A 14,965-nucleotide genomic window follows, 5' to 3' on the forward strand; every position below is an offset into this window, starting at 1 on the left:
ATTAAGGGACTTATTGTATATCAAGCAATACCTATTTCATGCATTGCTTTTCTATTTATAACCATTGTTATGTATAACTATATATATGTGTCAAGTATAGAAACTCCATAGTTGAAAAAAGACCAGTGTTTGATTTATACCTATAATTTAATGAAACTGATTTTTTGAATACTTCTGTTTAAATAAAAATCATAATAAAATGTTAACTTCTCTCCATAGCATCCTGTAGTTTTCCTTCACAACAGTTAACACAGTGAATAGCTCTATATTCATAGTAATGTCTCTCTTTCCTTCTAAGATGATAGACTCAATGAAGTTAGAGACTTTGTGTTTTGCTTATCATTGTCTCCTCAATGCCTGTATATAGTACGTGCTCAAAATTTTTGTTGAATAAATAATTTGTCTATGAATGTACATATGTATGTGTGCAATATGAGTATTTTTACATATGTATATGTATGCCTCTAAGTATATTTTCCTTCTTACTCTCAGGCTCATTTGTTATATACATACGGTGATATTCTTAGTTTGATAAAATGGCAAGTTTGTGTTTTTATTATCCTGTTTGACTTCATGCCCTAGATTTACCTGATTAAAGATTTTAAAATTAATCATTTAATTTTGATTATGTTGCTAATTTTTAAAATTCCATGATGAAATCTCTATTTTGGGCCTATTAATTCCTAGGTAGAATTAGTAACAGTTTATAAGTTTATCTAGGTGCAATGTGGAGAATAGTCTCCTTGATATTTGTGGACATCACATTTGTGGATGGAAATAACAAGCTCTGCCTTAAAAAGGCAAAGGATAAACTTTCATAACAGACTCACAGAGCTCAAATGAGTTTTAAGAGGGTGAGAGAAAATTAAACTGGAATAGGCCACTTCTAGTTCTCCTACTAAACTCTGGTTCTGTAGATGGCTTGTGATCATACATTATTAAAATCATTTTGCTCCTTTTGATCCACTCACTGCACCCCTAGATCCCAATTCTTCAGGTATTACATAAGGAGCAGGATAGCATTGCAGTGACCAAATAGAAAACCCAATACTCTTCAAAGCTACAAAGACCCATTAGGAAGACTGCTGCATCCTACCTCTGCTGGACTAACCTAGTCTAAGATGCTGCCTGTAGTGTGGGAGCCACATATAGGACCAAACAAAATTGCTATCCAAATTATAATCCTCTTCCTTATCTGTTTCCTTTTGCTCTGCAAGTTGAAAAGATTTCTCTGACTTGGAAACACTGGTCTAGGACTTGATTAGGAAGAATATCTGGATTTGGTCCTGGATTTAGTAAAAAATATTGTATTCATCAATATTTGTCAGGCACTATGTGTCAGGCACTGGTTTAGGTGCCTGTGATATTTAGACAAAGATCCCTGCCCTTCTGAGGCTGGCGTACATTCTTATGGGAGTGACAGACAGTGCACAATTATAGAAAAGTAAGTAAAAGCAGATAACCAGTGCTGTGGAGAAAAGGAAAGGAAGAGTGAGAGTGACCAAGATGCCAGAGGAGTCTCAGAATGTCTCAGTCAGGGACATTAAGAAGGTGAGAAATTAGTACACATTTGAAGGAGAGAATGAAATTAGTCAAGAGAAACTTCTGCTCATCAGTCATGAAACCTGGGTCAAGAAGCTTAAAAATATTTGGGTTTCAGTTTCCTCATTTGTACCATGGGAGATTGATCTAAGTTGCCTACAATAAAGTCCTATTAAGATCTTAAACTCTATAAAGTATGATTTTGCTTATGCTAATATTAAAAAAAATGAAAGTTGTCATGCAGTTAAGGTTCTTTAAACCCATGCACTGTGTCATGACTTGTTATATGTTATGGATGTAAGCGTTTAAGAAATGCTCATTATGATTGTGGTAATTAGGTTGTCTCTCATTACCCTCTTCCACCTGTTCATTTATTTATTCAACAAATACATATTAAGTGCCTACTATGTGCCAGACTCTACTAGATAGCTGTGGTTTTACAAAGCTGATGATCTGATGAAGGATGGAAGCATGTTAGGAAAGAATAAGGCATGCTAAGCTGAAGAGGTGGTATTTGGGTTATATACAGGAGGAGAAACAGGCAACACGGAGGGGGATTGTCCACTTTAGCCACAGTTTCTAAATATACATTAGTTTTTCAACCTGTAGACATGAACTTCTGACAATTCCTTCTTTTAAAAAATCTAATTGTTTTATCTTTTGAGAAAGGTGACAATACATCTTATAAAATAGAAGGGGAAATTTTTTCCTTCTGAAATTTCACTTTATTATTCTTTTCAGAAATGTAAAGTAGCTTATGGGTATTAGTACAGTAAGTATATTATGGTAAAAGTTAGGTTTTAGAAACTTCAGTACATACAATATTGGATTATGTTTGTAAACTGATCTTTCTTCTGGGCATATTAGATTATATTGGACTCATAGCTTTACTTGATTAAGTAATTAATTATGTAAACCTCTTGTGCCAGTAGGGCATTGAGTCCCCACCCTTTGGTGAGTGGGGACTCACAGATAAAAGGAATGGCAAAGGACAGAGCTGGGGGCTTTTTTAAGTTGGAGTTTTGATGTTGCAATTAATGCTGAAGCCTTAAGCTGGAGCCCTGGGAAGTAAGCTCACAGAGGAAACAGAAGCAAGCCCCGGGAAGAGAGAAACCCTGAGCCAGGAAAAAGAAGCCTGAGGAAGGGAGGAACCCAGGAAGCCTGAACCATAGCAGATGTTGGCAACCATCTTGTTCCAACATGCAGAAGTAGACTTTGGTAAGGGAAGTAACTTAGGCTTTATTTCCTGGTATCTGTAAGCTCCTATCCCAGATAAATACCCTTCATAAAACTAACCGATTTCTCATATTTTGCATCAGCACCCCTTTGGCTGACTAATACAGGAAGTTTGTATACATAATTTAAGATATTTTACATAGATAGCAGAGAAATGGTATGACCATTTGCCCATCAACTGATGTAAAAAGGCAAAACGATTACACTGACGATGTAACTACTTGACTTTATCAAGGTCATAGTATCCTTGACTCCTACTGGTAATTGAAAGTACACACACAGAGTCTTTGGACCTGATCCATATATTTTTAAAGTTGTGCTTAGGTGTGATATGATACTCCATATAAAATTCTTCCTAATGGTGTTAGTTTCCAAAGATTTAGAAGTTGTTTGAACAACCACAACATGAAATGAAGACTATGATCCATTTGCTGAGAGTGTTTTAGAGAAAGTGTTAACAGTAGCCCCTCTTCCTGTAGGAAGTACTTGAGAAAATTATTATCTCCAACACAGAGGATGTTATGACATAAAAGCTGAAACTTCGTTGCATGTTTTTCAGTAGTTTCCATGGAAAAGTGAAATTTGCTTTCTTATGTAACCAACTAAATTCAATAAAAAAGAAGGGGAATGAAATAGTACATGCTCAATTTTATCTAAAACTATGTCTTTCTCCATGGGAAGCTGGGGCAGTTGCCTTTGTTACCATCACAAAAATTTTCTTCACTAGAAACAGTTTTCAGTGGGATATAGCCTTGTTTTTTTCTTTCCTGGTCATCTGCCTTTTTTTCCTTCAGTTTTTTGCTTAAGTATATTAAATCTTTTGTGCCTTTATCTCTATAGAAACTTCTCTGCCCAAAGTGTGAGGAAGCCTTTAGAAGAATAATCTGGTAATACTTTTTGAAAAATTAGGTAACTCCTATGCATGAGACTCAAGAATGGAGTTATCAAAATGGTGAGCAGATGCATCAAGGTGGCCAAGGAGAATTTGAGACTGGCATGCACTATTCTCCTTGTATTAAGTAGGCCTGGTGAACTTGGAGCACAAAAATGCAAATTTAGTGAAAAATCAAAGAAAGACATATGTGTTTTTATAGGAATGTGAATTTTGAGTAATCTGTCACTGAGAGGACAATTAAGGAATTTGAGATTCACATTGCTATTTAACCATCTGACAGCAAAAATTCTAATGAAATTTTGTGAGGGCTTAAGCTCCCCTTAAATTCCTTCTAAGCCATGTTTCTTAAGCAAAAGTGTTTAAATGTGAAAAATAACTCAGTTTTTCAAGTAGGTAATAAAGCTTATTGACTTTGTTATTTCTGTGCTACATGATTTATTTTCGCTTTGTAAAAGACAAGTGAAATTATTGCATGATATCTGGCAGTGGTTTCTCTGAAGGATTGAGGAATATGATAATTCAATCTGAAATCTATCATAAAGGAAAAGGGAAAATTTTTTCCATTGGAAGAAAAAAAGTAACAAGGACAGGTATTTGGGTCAATTTTACAACAAATTTCCCTCTGAGCATAATATATACCATGCTATGACTCAAATCATATTTCAATTTTAACTTTACAAACCCAATATAGGTTTTATAGTTCTATTACTTGACAGCTCTGAGCAACTCTGCGAGGCAAGTCTATACTTTCTAAGAATATGAATTTACAATAAAAACAAAGTAGACTATCAAGCATTTTTTATTTTAAATGGACAATGAATGTATGCAAATAGTCTGGATAATTTTGATAGCTTGGGTCAGAAATTCCTTTGCACGACATTAGGACAGGACACATAGGGATGCGAAGGATGAAGAAATAGAAATTTCCCTTGATAAGACAACTTGAGTCACTGTTAGAATAGTTTTAAAATAAGATTATCATACTGTGGGTGCAGTTTAGACTGGTTTGCATACCGTTTATAGTATAACTGGCATATCTGTCTACTAATTATTTGAAACCACAGCTAAAGTTTATTTTACATAGAACCTAAAACTGCTATTACTAATAAGAACTGGATATTACCAGTTTGGATGAATTGAATTCTGTGACTGCAAGTTAAAAGGCTGTTATTCCTCACCAGAAATCTCTACGTCTTACAGTCTTAGGGAAACAGCTTTGATTCCACCATGTACATTAAAGGAAACAGCTGAGTCAGCAGCTTGCAGAGTAAAAGTTATGATTATATAATCCCTTTCCATGGTTCAGCAGTGAAAAAATAAAGTCTTTGGAAGCAAAGAGGGCTGAAAGAGATATGTCTAATATAGCTAGACACAGTCAAATGTAGAATTCTGTTTCAACAGTGAGAATACAGACAATAAAATACTTCTAGCCAGATTTATACTATCAGTTGACCTTCACAAGTCATACTTTTCACAGTGAATATAGTTTTCTGAGACAACGCTTTTGACCTTGAAGATATAACTTGGTATTTTATGTCCCTTAGAGAACTTACATTGCCTCTGGTCACCCAAATTGAGTTCATCTAAAATTAATATTGTCACATTTAAACTGTTAAATTTTGTAATTCTTGTTTTTAATTATTCACCATACAAGGGCAAGGAGAGAGAGTATAGCTTCTTTTTAAAGCACTCTCTTCTTATTGCATAAAACTCCTAGCTTTCTTAAATGCAGAAAGTCCTTCATCTGAATCTGGGACTGAGGAAATAGCTGCATTGTACTGCAGCCTCAAGTCCTACCACAGCTTTAGCCTTAGGATTCAGCTGAGCAGAGTAGATATATGACGGGGCAATATATTGGTCTTTGGGAACTAAAGCTTTACTGAAGGAGATTATAGCAGAGTAAACTACTTTTTCTTCAGCTGTAACTTGTCTGACTTTCATTTTATTTACGCTGTTTCTCTTAAATGATTAAACAATCACTTTGACAGAAATGACCTTACACCTGAAGTTTCTTTCATATTTTTTTCTCTCCCAAAATATATTAATAAACTTTACATGCTCCATTCTACTTAGAAGATAACAAGGATGCTAAAAAACCTTGAACAATTTGCATCAACTCAGCACAGCTGGAGTCTTAAGCAATTCAACTTCAATTGTCCCCAGTTGTCTACTGTAATGCAATAGCATTCAAAATCCAGGCAGCAGGTTCACCAATTAGCAGAACGGGAAAGAAGTCAATGCAGCAGAGCTAAAATTAAGAGCATCTCAACTCGAAGTAACTTGAAATTAATTTGACTTTCCTAAGAGAACCTATGTTTTCTTACCTTGGATGTGAATAACTCTGTCGTGGTCTAGAGTATAGTCGTCTGAATTATGATCAGCACAGCAGATTGAAATCAGCACCAGAAGAAGTAGACTCTTCATCTTTATAGCCCAAGGACTCTTCTTTACTGTGAGAGCATCACATACAAAGAGGTTGGTGAGATTTAGAACCCTTCGGAGTGTTGCACTGCACAACTTATTACCACCTTATCATCATATAATGGGTCTGTAAAAATATTTAACCCAATCTGCTCAGAAAGTTACTGTAGCTGTCTTTGAGAGCTGAAGACTGCAGCTTTGAACAATTCCACTTTCCCAGATCTGGTACAAGTAGCCAGTGGACAAATAGAGTTTAACTCTATCTTTGCAGAATTGTCAATTGAGAAATTTAAAACATTGTAGTCTGGATGTAGATAGAGTAAGTTACAAAGAGATGTGTCAAAATTAAATAGATTTTAAACCTTCTGAATTTGGAGTATAAATTAATAAAATAACAATTTGACATGTCTATATATGAATATTTATCTTCCAGTCTAATTAGGAACTGATTCTTCAGCCAGAGCAAATAAATAATATTTGCATGGAACTTAACGTCATCATTCATTTTACATGTGGTTTCATAGACAGTGATTTGCTTCTTCTAAATAGAAAAGAGCACCCCCCCCAAAAAAAAAGCCGATTAAGTAGAAACAGAACATTTGTTATAGTTTCACTTACCATTTTAAACACTGCTTGGGTCTATGGAGAAGAGTTGAAAATTATGCACAAACTAGGTTAGAGTTGTGCATGCTACCACTGCAGTCTCCCTGATTGATTTATCATTCATTTCTACCTAAAATGCTGACGCACCAATTTGGAGTGCCAGGTAGGGTCTCTGCAGTCAGCAGAGCAGCGGCTGCGGAGAACATCCCTGCCAGCCTCACAGAGCAATTAGGCAAATGAAAAGCTGATCTAGACAGGCAGGCGCAGCCCTGGTCCTCCGTGAAAGAGGCAGAACCATCACTGGCTGTTCTTTTTCTCAAGACCTCCTTGAAAAAAGGGGCACATCCCCCAAACACTGTCAATGGAAGATCCAGGAACGGACCACAAAGTGATCCCAAGTGATACAAACCTGACGACTTGTGCAGGGTTTACCAGGCAAGAATCTCAGTGTGGTTCCTCTGTTTTAATGTGGAAGCTGAGGCAAATATTAGCAAGGGCACTGGCTTTTTCGCTCATGCCCACAGCAGCCTTAACAATCCTTGGCTATTTTTAAAACAGAAATTGCACAGTACTGGCTTCTCACACTAATTTGTTTTTTCCAGGAAAGCCTAACTCCCAGGAATACTTATTAAAGAGCTCTGCAAGTCTGTTCCTGGAGGTTCGTCGGGGGAGCCTCCACTCCTGAGCCTAATGCATTTACTCAAAAAGTGCCCCCGAGTCTCTTGTGGGGCCGAAATACTTTGCATTTTTTCTCTAAAATCTGCGTTGTTTTTTGATGCTTATGGTTTCAGCCTTTCATGTTTGTTTTAACTCTTTTTTCTTTCCTTCATTACATCACAGAAAGAGGATGGTTGAAGAGCAAGGTGGTAAACTTTTCCAGTAAACAAAGAGTGTTAGCTTTAAAATTCTACCTCATTTACTTAATTTTATTTTCAGAAGTTCTTTTGCTTGTTCCTCTGGATTTTTCCAAAACGATTTTTTTTTTTTTGTCACTGACTTCTGTATATAGGGATAACAAATAATCATTTACTGATTTTGAGCCCAGAACTGTGCTTTGGGAGAATGAAAGTAAAGAAGGTGACCACTTAAAATTTAGAATATCACTGGGACACAGATAGATACAAACACCAAACAAGTGACACTGATGGCAACCCAGCACAAGAGGGGTGCTCTCTATGCGAGCAATGACAGAGAACTTGCTGGAATGATTTTCACGTTAGTGTAGTCATCTACTTATAAGAAGTTTTAAATAGATGGATAGATGATGGAGAGATTAGAGAGATGATAGATTGATGGACATAATCTAGGTTAGAGCTGTGCCCTCTACCACTGCACTCAGCCTGATTTTCATTCATTTCTACCTAAAATGTATTACACACATGCACATATAGCATGTATCTATATATGTCCCTTAATTCTATACCACAGTATTAAAAAATATATCATTAAGAGTTCAGTCTGTTAAATTACAGTATTAAACTATCCATGGGCCCAATTTTAAAATGCAAATATCCTTGAAAGGAAAATTAGTAGTAGTAATAGCACCAGTTTCTTTTAGCTATTTAAAAATTTAAAAAAAATGTTCTACTATTTGCCAAGTACAGTGCTAAGCATTTTGCTCAGGTAGTCCTTATAACAATAGTGTACAACAAGTATTTCCATTTCTACCGCTCCAGACAGTTCCCTTGCTGAAAGTCACACTAGTAAACAGAAAAGTTTGGATTTGATTAAAAAAAAAAAAAAAAACACCTGTTTTGAGTTGTACTTATTCTCCTGAAAGAAAAACTTAATGTTAGATGTTTTGTTTGCCTGTTTGATTTAGGATCTTTAACTTGAACAGCCAATGAAATGAAAACTGTCTGATGTTACATGTAAATAGAAGCAAAAATTTTTCATTTTAGAATACAAGACTTGCATATGAGAAATCGATCCTATGGTGATGTTCTTTGCATGATCGTGCCCAGGCTTCTCTATAACACCACCCTTGCTATTGTGCTGTTGCCATGAAACTGACTTGGTGGCACATACACGGACACATGCACACACACCATCCTTAAGTTAGAAAAGTTTGGTGTATTATACAATCTTCAGTGGTTTGTGGTTAGAATAGAGGCAAATAATAGTGAACATTCCATGAGTATCTGGCATTCATGCAATCCAGACAGAACAGAGTAGAAATTATCTTTGCTACCCTGGCAACAGAGAAACTCTCTCACCCAAAGACATGAAATCAGAAAAGCAATCTTTGCAGACACAATCTTCTGGTGTTAGAGCAAACCACAAGCACGTGAGATGCTGCACACTACACTGAGCTCCTAGAGGACAAGGGCTGTGTCAGTGCCTTGGGTGTCCTCAGGGGAGAAGGATGCCTCGGGTGAATAGGTGGTCAACAAATAAGTCTTAAAAGAGTGAAAGAATCTGATTCATTATTTGCATTTGGTAATGACGTTTTTTCTGAATATCTGAGGTATGAGTTTTCTTTTGTTTTCTATGAGTGAAATTTAGGGGAGGTTTATACAGCTCTTGTTAGCTCCTGAATTAATACTTTCAGTTCACCTGCAGCCCACACATATTGATGGTACCAACTCTTGCTTCCATGAAGCCACAGCCAGCTTCAAGTCAAGTCCAAATTGAAATGTGTATGCTCACAGTCAAAGACATATGATGGGAATGTAATTTTACAATTCCCCTTTGGTGATAATTGAATCACTATTTGGAAGCAAGCTACCTACTCAAAGCAAAATTATAATAGTTTGATAGAAATGCAGATACATTAATACCAACAGCCTAATATAAAGGTGGTCAGTTACTATTTCTTGAGCATTAACATGTTAAAATTATTGTTTTGGGTAATGGGAAAATGAAGCCAAATGTATGTCACACATTGATATTTTTTTGTGCCTTGAAATGAACATGACTTATACCCTGAATTATTATTACATGCCAGGGACATATTAAATTGAAAGTAAAAACTGAAGCTTCATATGTTTGTTATTCCTCATAACGCGAGTGAGGTAGATACATTAATACATACATTGCACAGTTGAGGAAATGGAGTCTAACTATCCCAAGGACACCTACCATGGAAAGCAAGGGGCAGGGCATCTGGGCAGTCTGACCCAGAGTCTGCACTCTCAACCACCATTGCCCAAGGTATTACCCTTTTATCAAGGGTAGGAGCTTACAGTTACCAGGCCATAAAGTATAAGTTACTTCTCTCACCAAAGTCGTTTGCCACGTTATAAAGCAAGATGGCTGCTGATGTCTGCCAGGGTTCAGGCTTCATTTCTCTCTGGCCTCAGCTCCTCTGTTTTTTCCACAAGGCCAGCTGTAAATCCAACATCAAAACTCCAACTAACTCCTCTGCCCTGCCTTGGAGTTTTATCTGTGAGTCCCTGCCCACCAAGGGGGCAGGGACTCAACATCTTACTGATGTGGCCCAATCAAAGCCCTACTCATAATTTCATCATGCCCAGGTACAGGCCAGTTTACAAACATAATCCAATATCTATTTTTGGAATTCATGAACCATATCAAACTGCTACACCCAGGTCCTGTGTTCTCTGAGGAAGATTACCTTGTCCTAGCTGGGGTCACTTGGCTCTTTCAAGACCTCATGTAAGCTGGAAAGTCTCCTCAGCCATCTCATGCTGGGCTAGCCATGATTACATCTCAGCACATCAGATGCTTGAATCCAAAGTTTTCCTCACTGCATGCCCAGCACCCAGAGCTGTACCTCCGTGCTGAGAGGAAGAATGAATGGAACATTATACATGCAAGAAAGTTAATACAGTAAAGGAGCCAATGACCGCTGATGTGTTATACGGAGGATAGTGAAGAGTTACATTTTTTCCTCCACTGAGCGCATAATGGAAAAGCCAGGTCTCAAATCAGCAGTTGAAATTTGGTTGAAAAATTATGGGAATCAATACAAAGGTTACTAGAAATTCAAGAAGCAAAGAAACTACAGAAATTTCCTTTGATGGAATTATTTAAAAATAGAGTAAATCTCCTTCTTGATATTTAAGTCTGATGTAGTTAAATGCAGCATTGGTGCTTCCTAAAACCTGGTCAATGGTGCAATGGAATGGGAAAAAAAATAAGCAGGGACCATGAATGTGTGTTTCTCATTAGGTTAAATTGATTTAACTTTAAGAACTATTCTTTTTTTCTGAGATAACTATTCTTAACTTTTTGCTGTTAGCATGGTCACTATTTCATGGAATTATAAACCTGCAGACATTTAGATTATAGTTTTTAAATCCTTACTTAGCAAACTAAAATAAATGGCAACCTTATGTTGGCTCCTGAACAGTTTTGTTGTTAGTGATAGGAAGTTGTGTTTTCTGTTTTCACTTTAAAGGTACGTGAAATCTGGAAGTCAGACCACTGGCCTCATGGTGGCCAAAGGATTCAGACTAATGATGCATTTGCACAGTTAATGCCCATGTGGAGAGACAATTGCCAGTGCCTACCAAAGCCCAGGATTTACTATGCAAACTGGGACAGAATGCAGAACTGCCTGGAATACACCCCGAGCTGACGCGAGAAGCAGTGACCGATAAAAAGATCTTTGTTTCGCCATGCAACTATCAGTCCCCTCAGCCAGGGAGGCTGTGTGAACTTCAAGGTGAACACAGTATTTTCCCAGTCTTTTTGCATTGTTCTGTGAAAGCACAAGCTACTGAAGCAGCTTAGCCTTCCTGAGGCCCTCTGCTGGACGGCCAGCCATAGATGGCTCATCATAGTGATCGGGTAATCTGGTCCTGCTCAGTCTAATGCTCCCTCGATCTTGGTATTTTGTACTTTTGGTAGCTTGCTAAATTGGAGAAAGTTCTGGACCAGAAGGAAGAAAATGTGAGTTCTCCTCCCGGTCTCAGGAACAGTTCATCAGATCTCAGTTTGCCGCGCTGGCCCGAGGCCAGCTCCGGGCGTGTGCGAGGCCAGGAGTCTGGGCGAGGGTAAAGGGACTGGTTCTGGGAGGGGGAGGTTCAGAAAGACAAAAGTACGGAGACCAGGGGAAGGGGCTGGCGACCGAGTCAGTATGGCAGAAGAAAAGCCCACTTGGAAAGCAGGAAGGGAGACAGGCCCAGAGAAGAGGTGCACTTTAAACATTTTGTAATAATCTAAGCAAGGGGGAAAGGAGGGGAGGGTGACGGTGCGCAGGATGCTTAGTGGTTAATCTGTCAGTGAAATTACCACCCTTCGGCAGCAAGTAAGGGAAGTGGTCAAAAAGAAAGATCAGCCTTCCACTTTCAGAGAACTTGAGTAAGTGGAGGGACTGGGCAAAGTTCCTTGTCCTCACAATGAAAGAAAAAATTCAGACTTCTTCTCTGGTATGAATGGGGGGACAAAATTTTAATGCAGATTTTCCAGATCACAGGGGGCGCCAGCGCCTCTACCCCGTACAGTGTGGAAGACATAACTGTATTCTCCTGTGAAATAGGAATAATGACCACCTCTTCCCAGGGTGAAAAGAGATGATGAAAAAGTTTTAAAATTATACAAACTAATGTATTATCATAAAGCTAGTATGATCCACCTCAAACTTGATTAATTACTATGGTAAATGAAAAAAATTAAAGGAAAAATGAAAATATCTCCATCTAATAGGCAAGTTGGGAAATCTCTTATAAATTTGGAAAGAGCTCATGAGTCAAACCAAAGCTTGATCCAGCAGCAGCAGCAAAATTTAGCAACTTGTTGAAAATACAAAATCTCAGGCCCCTCTCCAGATCTGCTGTATCAGAAATTCTGGGGTTGGCTTGGGTCTGAGAATGTGCATTTCTAACAAGTTCCCAGGTGATGTTGATGAATGCTTAAATTTGAGGACTGCTGGACTAAACTTTAAAAAGCATCAGGTGTATTGCACTTTGCGTCTATAACGGGGCTTCCCAAAGTCTGTAAATCTGTCGAAATAATACTGTGCCTTTGTTCATATTTCTTCTCTCTACTTTTCTTCATTAAAAAAATGTTTTAATGCAGAGAACCTGTGATTTTAACTGTAATTTTATTTTAAACCACTGGAAAGGATACACAGAAATATACTATTTTGTTAAAATAATAGGCAGGTGGGTAGGTTCTGCCTCCCCCCCCTTTTTCTTTTACACACTTGTAACATTGCTAACTTTACAAAATTCAGAAGGCAGAAAAATGTGTAATCAGGTTAGGAAAGTTTCCGTCCAAAATGGTTAATAATTTAGGAAATGTATTTGGCATTAAAGGGGGCTATTTGCAAATTATTCATTTTCTCTAAGTTTGGGATGACTGCCATTTTACTGAAATAGACTTAAACTTTGGAAATGGCTCTGGACTTGAAGTACTTCAGCTCACCCAATGTTGCAGTTCCCTTGAAGCAAGTCCTCAGGGCCCATTGCCTCTCTGAAGACAACAGGATTACCATTATAGACTCATTGTTAAAGGGTGGAAAGTGAGTAGGAAAGGAGTAGCAAATAAGAAGAAGGCATGGGATGGGGGGTGGGGGGCTGTATATTAACAGGAAAAATAAAGGGGAAGAGAAAAAATAATAAGAGGAAGAAACAAATTAACAGGGAGGGCCATGAAGAAGTAGCAAAGGAATAATAAAAGGTGAATATTTGATACATTATCTCTAAGTTTGAGGAAATGAAACAGCAAAACTTACACTGCAGGGGAAGAGATGTAGCTCAAGTGGTTGAGCACCTGCTGTCCATATATGAGTATCCGGTTCAATCCCCCTGGGACCTCCTAAAAAAGAAAGCTTGCACTGCAATCCCCAGGTTCAAGAACTTTAGAGAGTTTCTCTAAGGACAAGATTTTAGTTATATAGCTTAAAAACAATCTTTTTCTTGCAAAGGTGTGGCAAGGTATGGAGGAAAAGGATCCAGTGATAGAAATAGATATGAGCAAGGCGTTTATGGATTTTCCGAATTTTTATTTGAGCAATATATACCAATATATTTAAGCAATATCAGGACACACATTTCAATTTAATATTTATTGGACTCCTCACTGCCTGTAGTTATTGCTAAAGGAAGATATAAGTATACCTTAGTCACTTATATAGAAACAACTTGGGTTTAGATCAGTTGTTTTAAATGACCACTTTATTGAGTATCACTTAGTTATGGATATTTCTACAATTTACTTGTGTTTTCTTTTCTAATTAAATATCTCAGAAATTTCAATGAGTCATGGGTTTTTGAATGCAAATAAAACATGAGGTTAAATTTAGGTTCCTCATAGCTCACAAAATAAGGTGAATTTTTTATTTGAATCATTTCTCTTTCTTTCCGTCCTCCAAATTTTGAAATTGATTGCTTCCCTTTCCAGTTTTGCCCTAAAATTTCCAGTGTCTTTCTGTTCTTTTACTGCAATGATTTTATTTCTCCATTCATCACCTCCACATCTCATCCATTCCCTTTTACTTCATTTATTCTCTTCTTTCCTATATTTTATTCTATTTATGATAGTATTTGATATTTGATATGCACATATAATTAATCACTGAAATGAGGGCACAAAGTGAATGGGAGAACTATTTAAAACAATAACTGTAATATTTATGACAATTTTACTAGAGGGGAAAGCCAAAACATATAAACTGGGGCTATCCTGGGGAGACATGGAGATGAGGTATGAACATAACGGAGGGAAAGGAAGGATTCATAGTTTCATTCCATCCCCTGTCACTTTCCAGCTATGTGACTCTGGAAGAAATCATTATTTAACTTCTTCCAGGTCATATTGTTTACTCTTCAGTTGGGATGGTTTAACCTTCAACTGAAATGGTTCATTACACCTGAAGGTTGTGAAGATTAAGTATGTCAAGAGCTCCATGAAGACCGACACACACATTAGTTGTTGTTCTTGTCATTGTTGTTATTAGAGATATCAAGCCTTCTATTCTTACATTGCATTTTGGGACTGTCCTCCTCAGCAAACAGATTCATGGGTTTTTAAAAGTATCAGTAGTACTTGTTCTTAAGTAGCAATTTGATTTACTTGCTGTCTTTATTGTTCTCAGTTCACTTTCGGAGACTATTGACAGTGCTGGGACAAACTCAGCAGCCCTTCAATTTAAGTTCACATGCACAAATTGCTCATTGGGCCATTTGAACCTGCTTTAGATAATCCTTGAGATAAGGGTTAGATATCCCCAAAGCCAGCTTTTATGAAAGGATTCTGCAGTGGTTTGACTTGTTTATTGATTTTCTAAAATGAACATAAAAGGCGTATCTGAATAAAAGCACAACTTCAATTCTACTACCTTTTATTGAAGACCTGCAG

General features: G+C 37.3%; 1 protein-coding gene across 6 annotated transcripts in view; it reads right to left on the minus strand.

The window, feature by feature from the left end:
* HAPLN1 (hyaluronan and proteoglycan link protein 1) overlaps positions 1-14,965 on the minus strand; it is an 80,431-nt gene that overhangs the window by 33,341 nt on the left and 32,125 nt on the right. For 2 of the 6 annotated variants that reach the window (XM_058275668.1, XM_023586068.2), the window contains exons 1-2: positions 9,920-10,005; positions 5,998-6,123 (exon numbers count right to left, since the gene is read on the minus strand). In XM_058275668.1, coding sequence (XP_058131651.1) covers positions 5,998-6,123; positions 9,920-9,983 — 190 coding nt within the window. In that variant the 5' untranslated portion in view covers positions 9,984-10,005. Of the gene's footprint in view, positions 1-5,997; positions 6,124-6,712; positions 7,261-9,919; positions 10,006-14,965 lie in introns of those variants that run through there. The other 4 variants (XM_071208893.1, XM_004483439.5, XM_071208890.1 and 1 more) reach the window with 3 other exon arrangements.

This window comes from Dasypus novemcinctus, chromosome 2 (assembly GCF_030445035.2).
Source record: "Dasypus novemcinctus isolate mDasNov1 chromosome 2, mDasNov1.1.hap2, whole genome shotgun sequence".
NCBI lineage: Eukaryota > Metazoa > Chordata > Mammalia > Cingulata > Dasypodidae > Dasypus > Dasypus novemcinctus.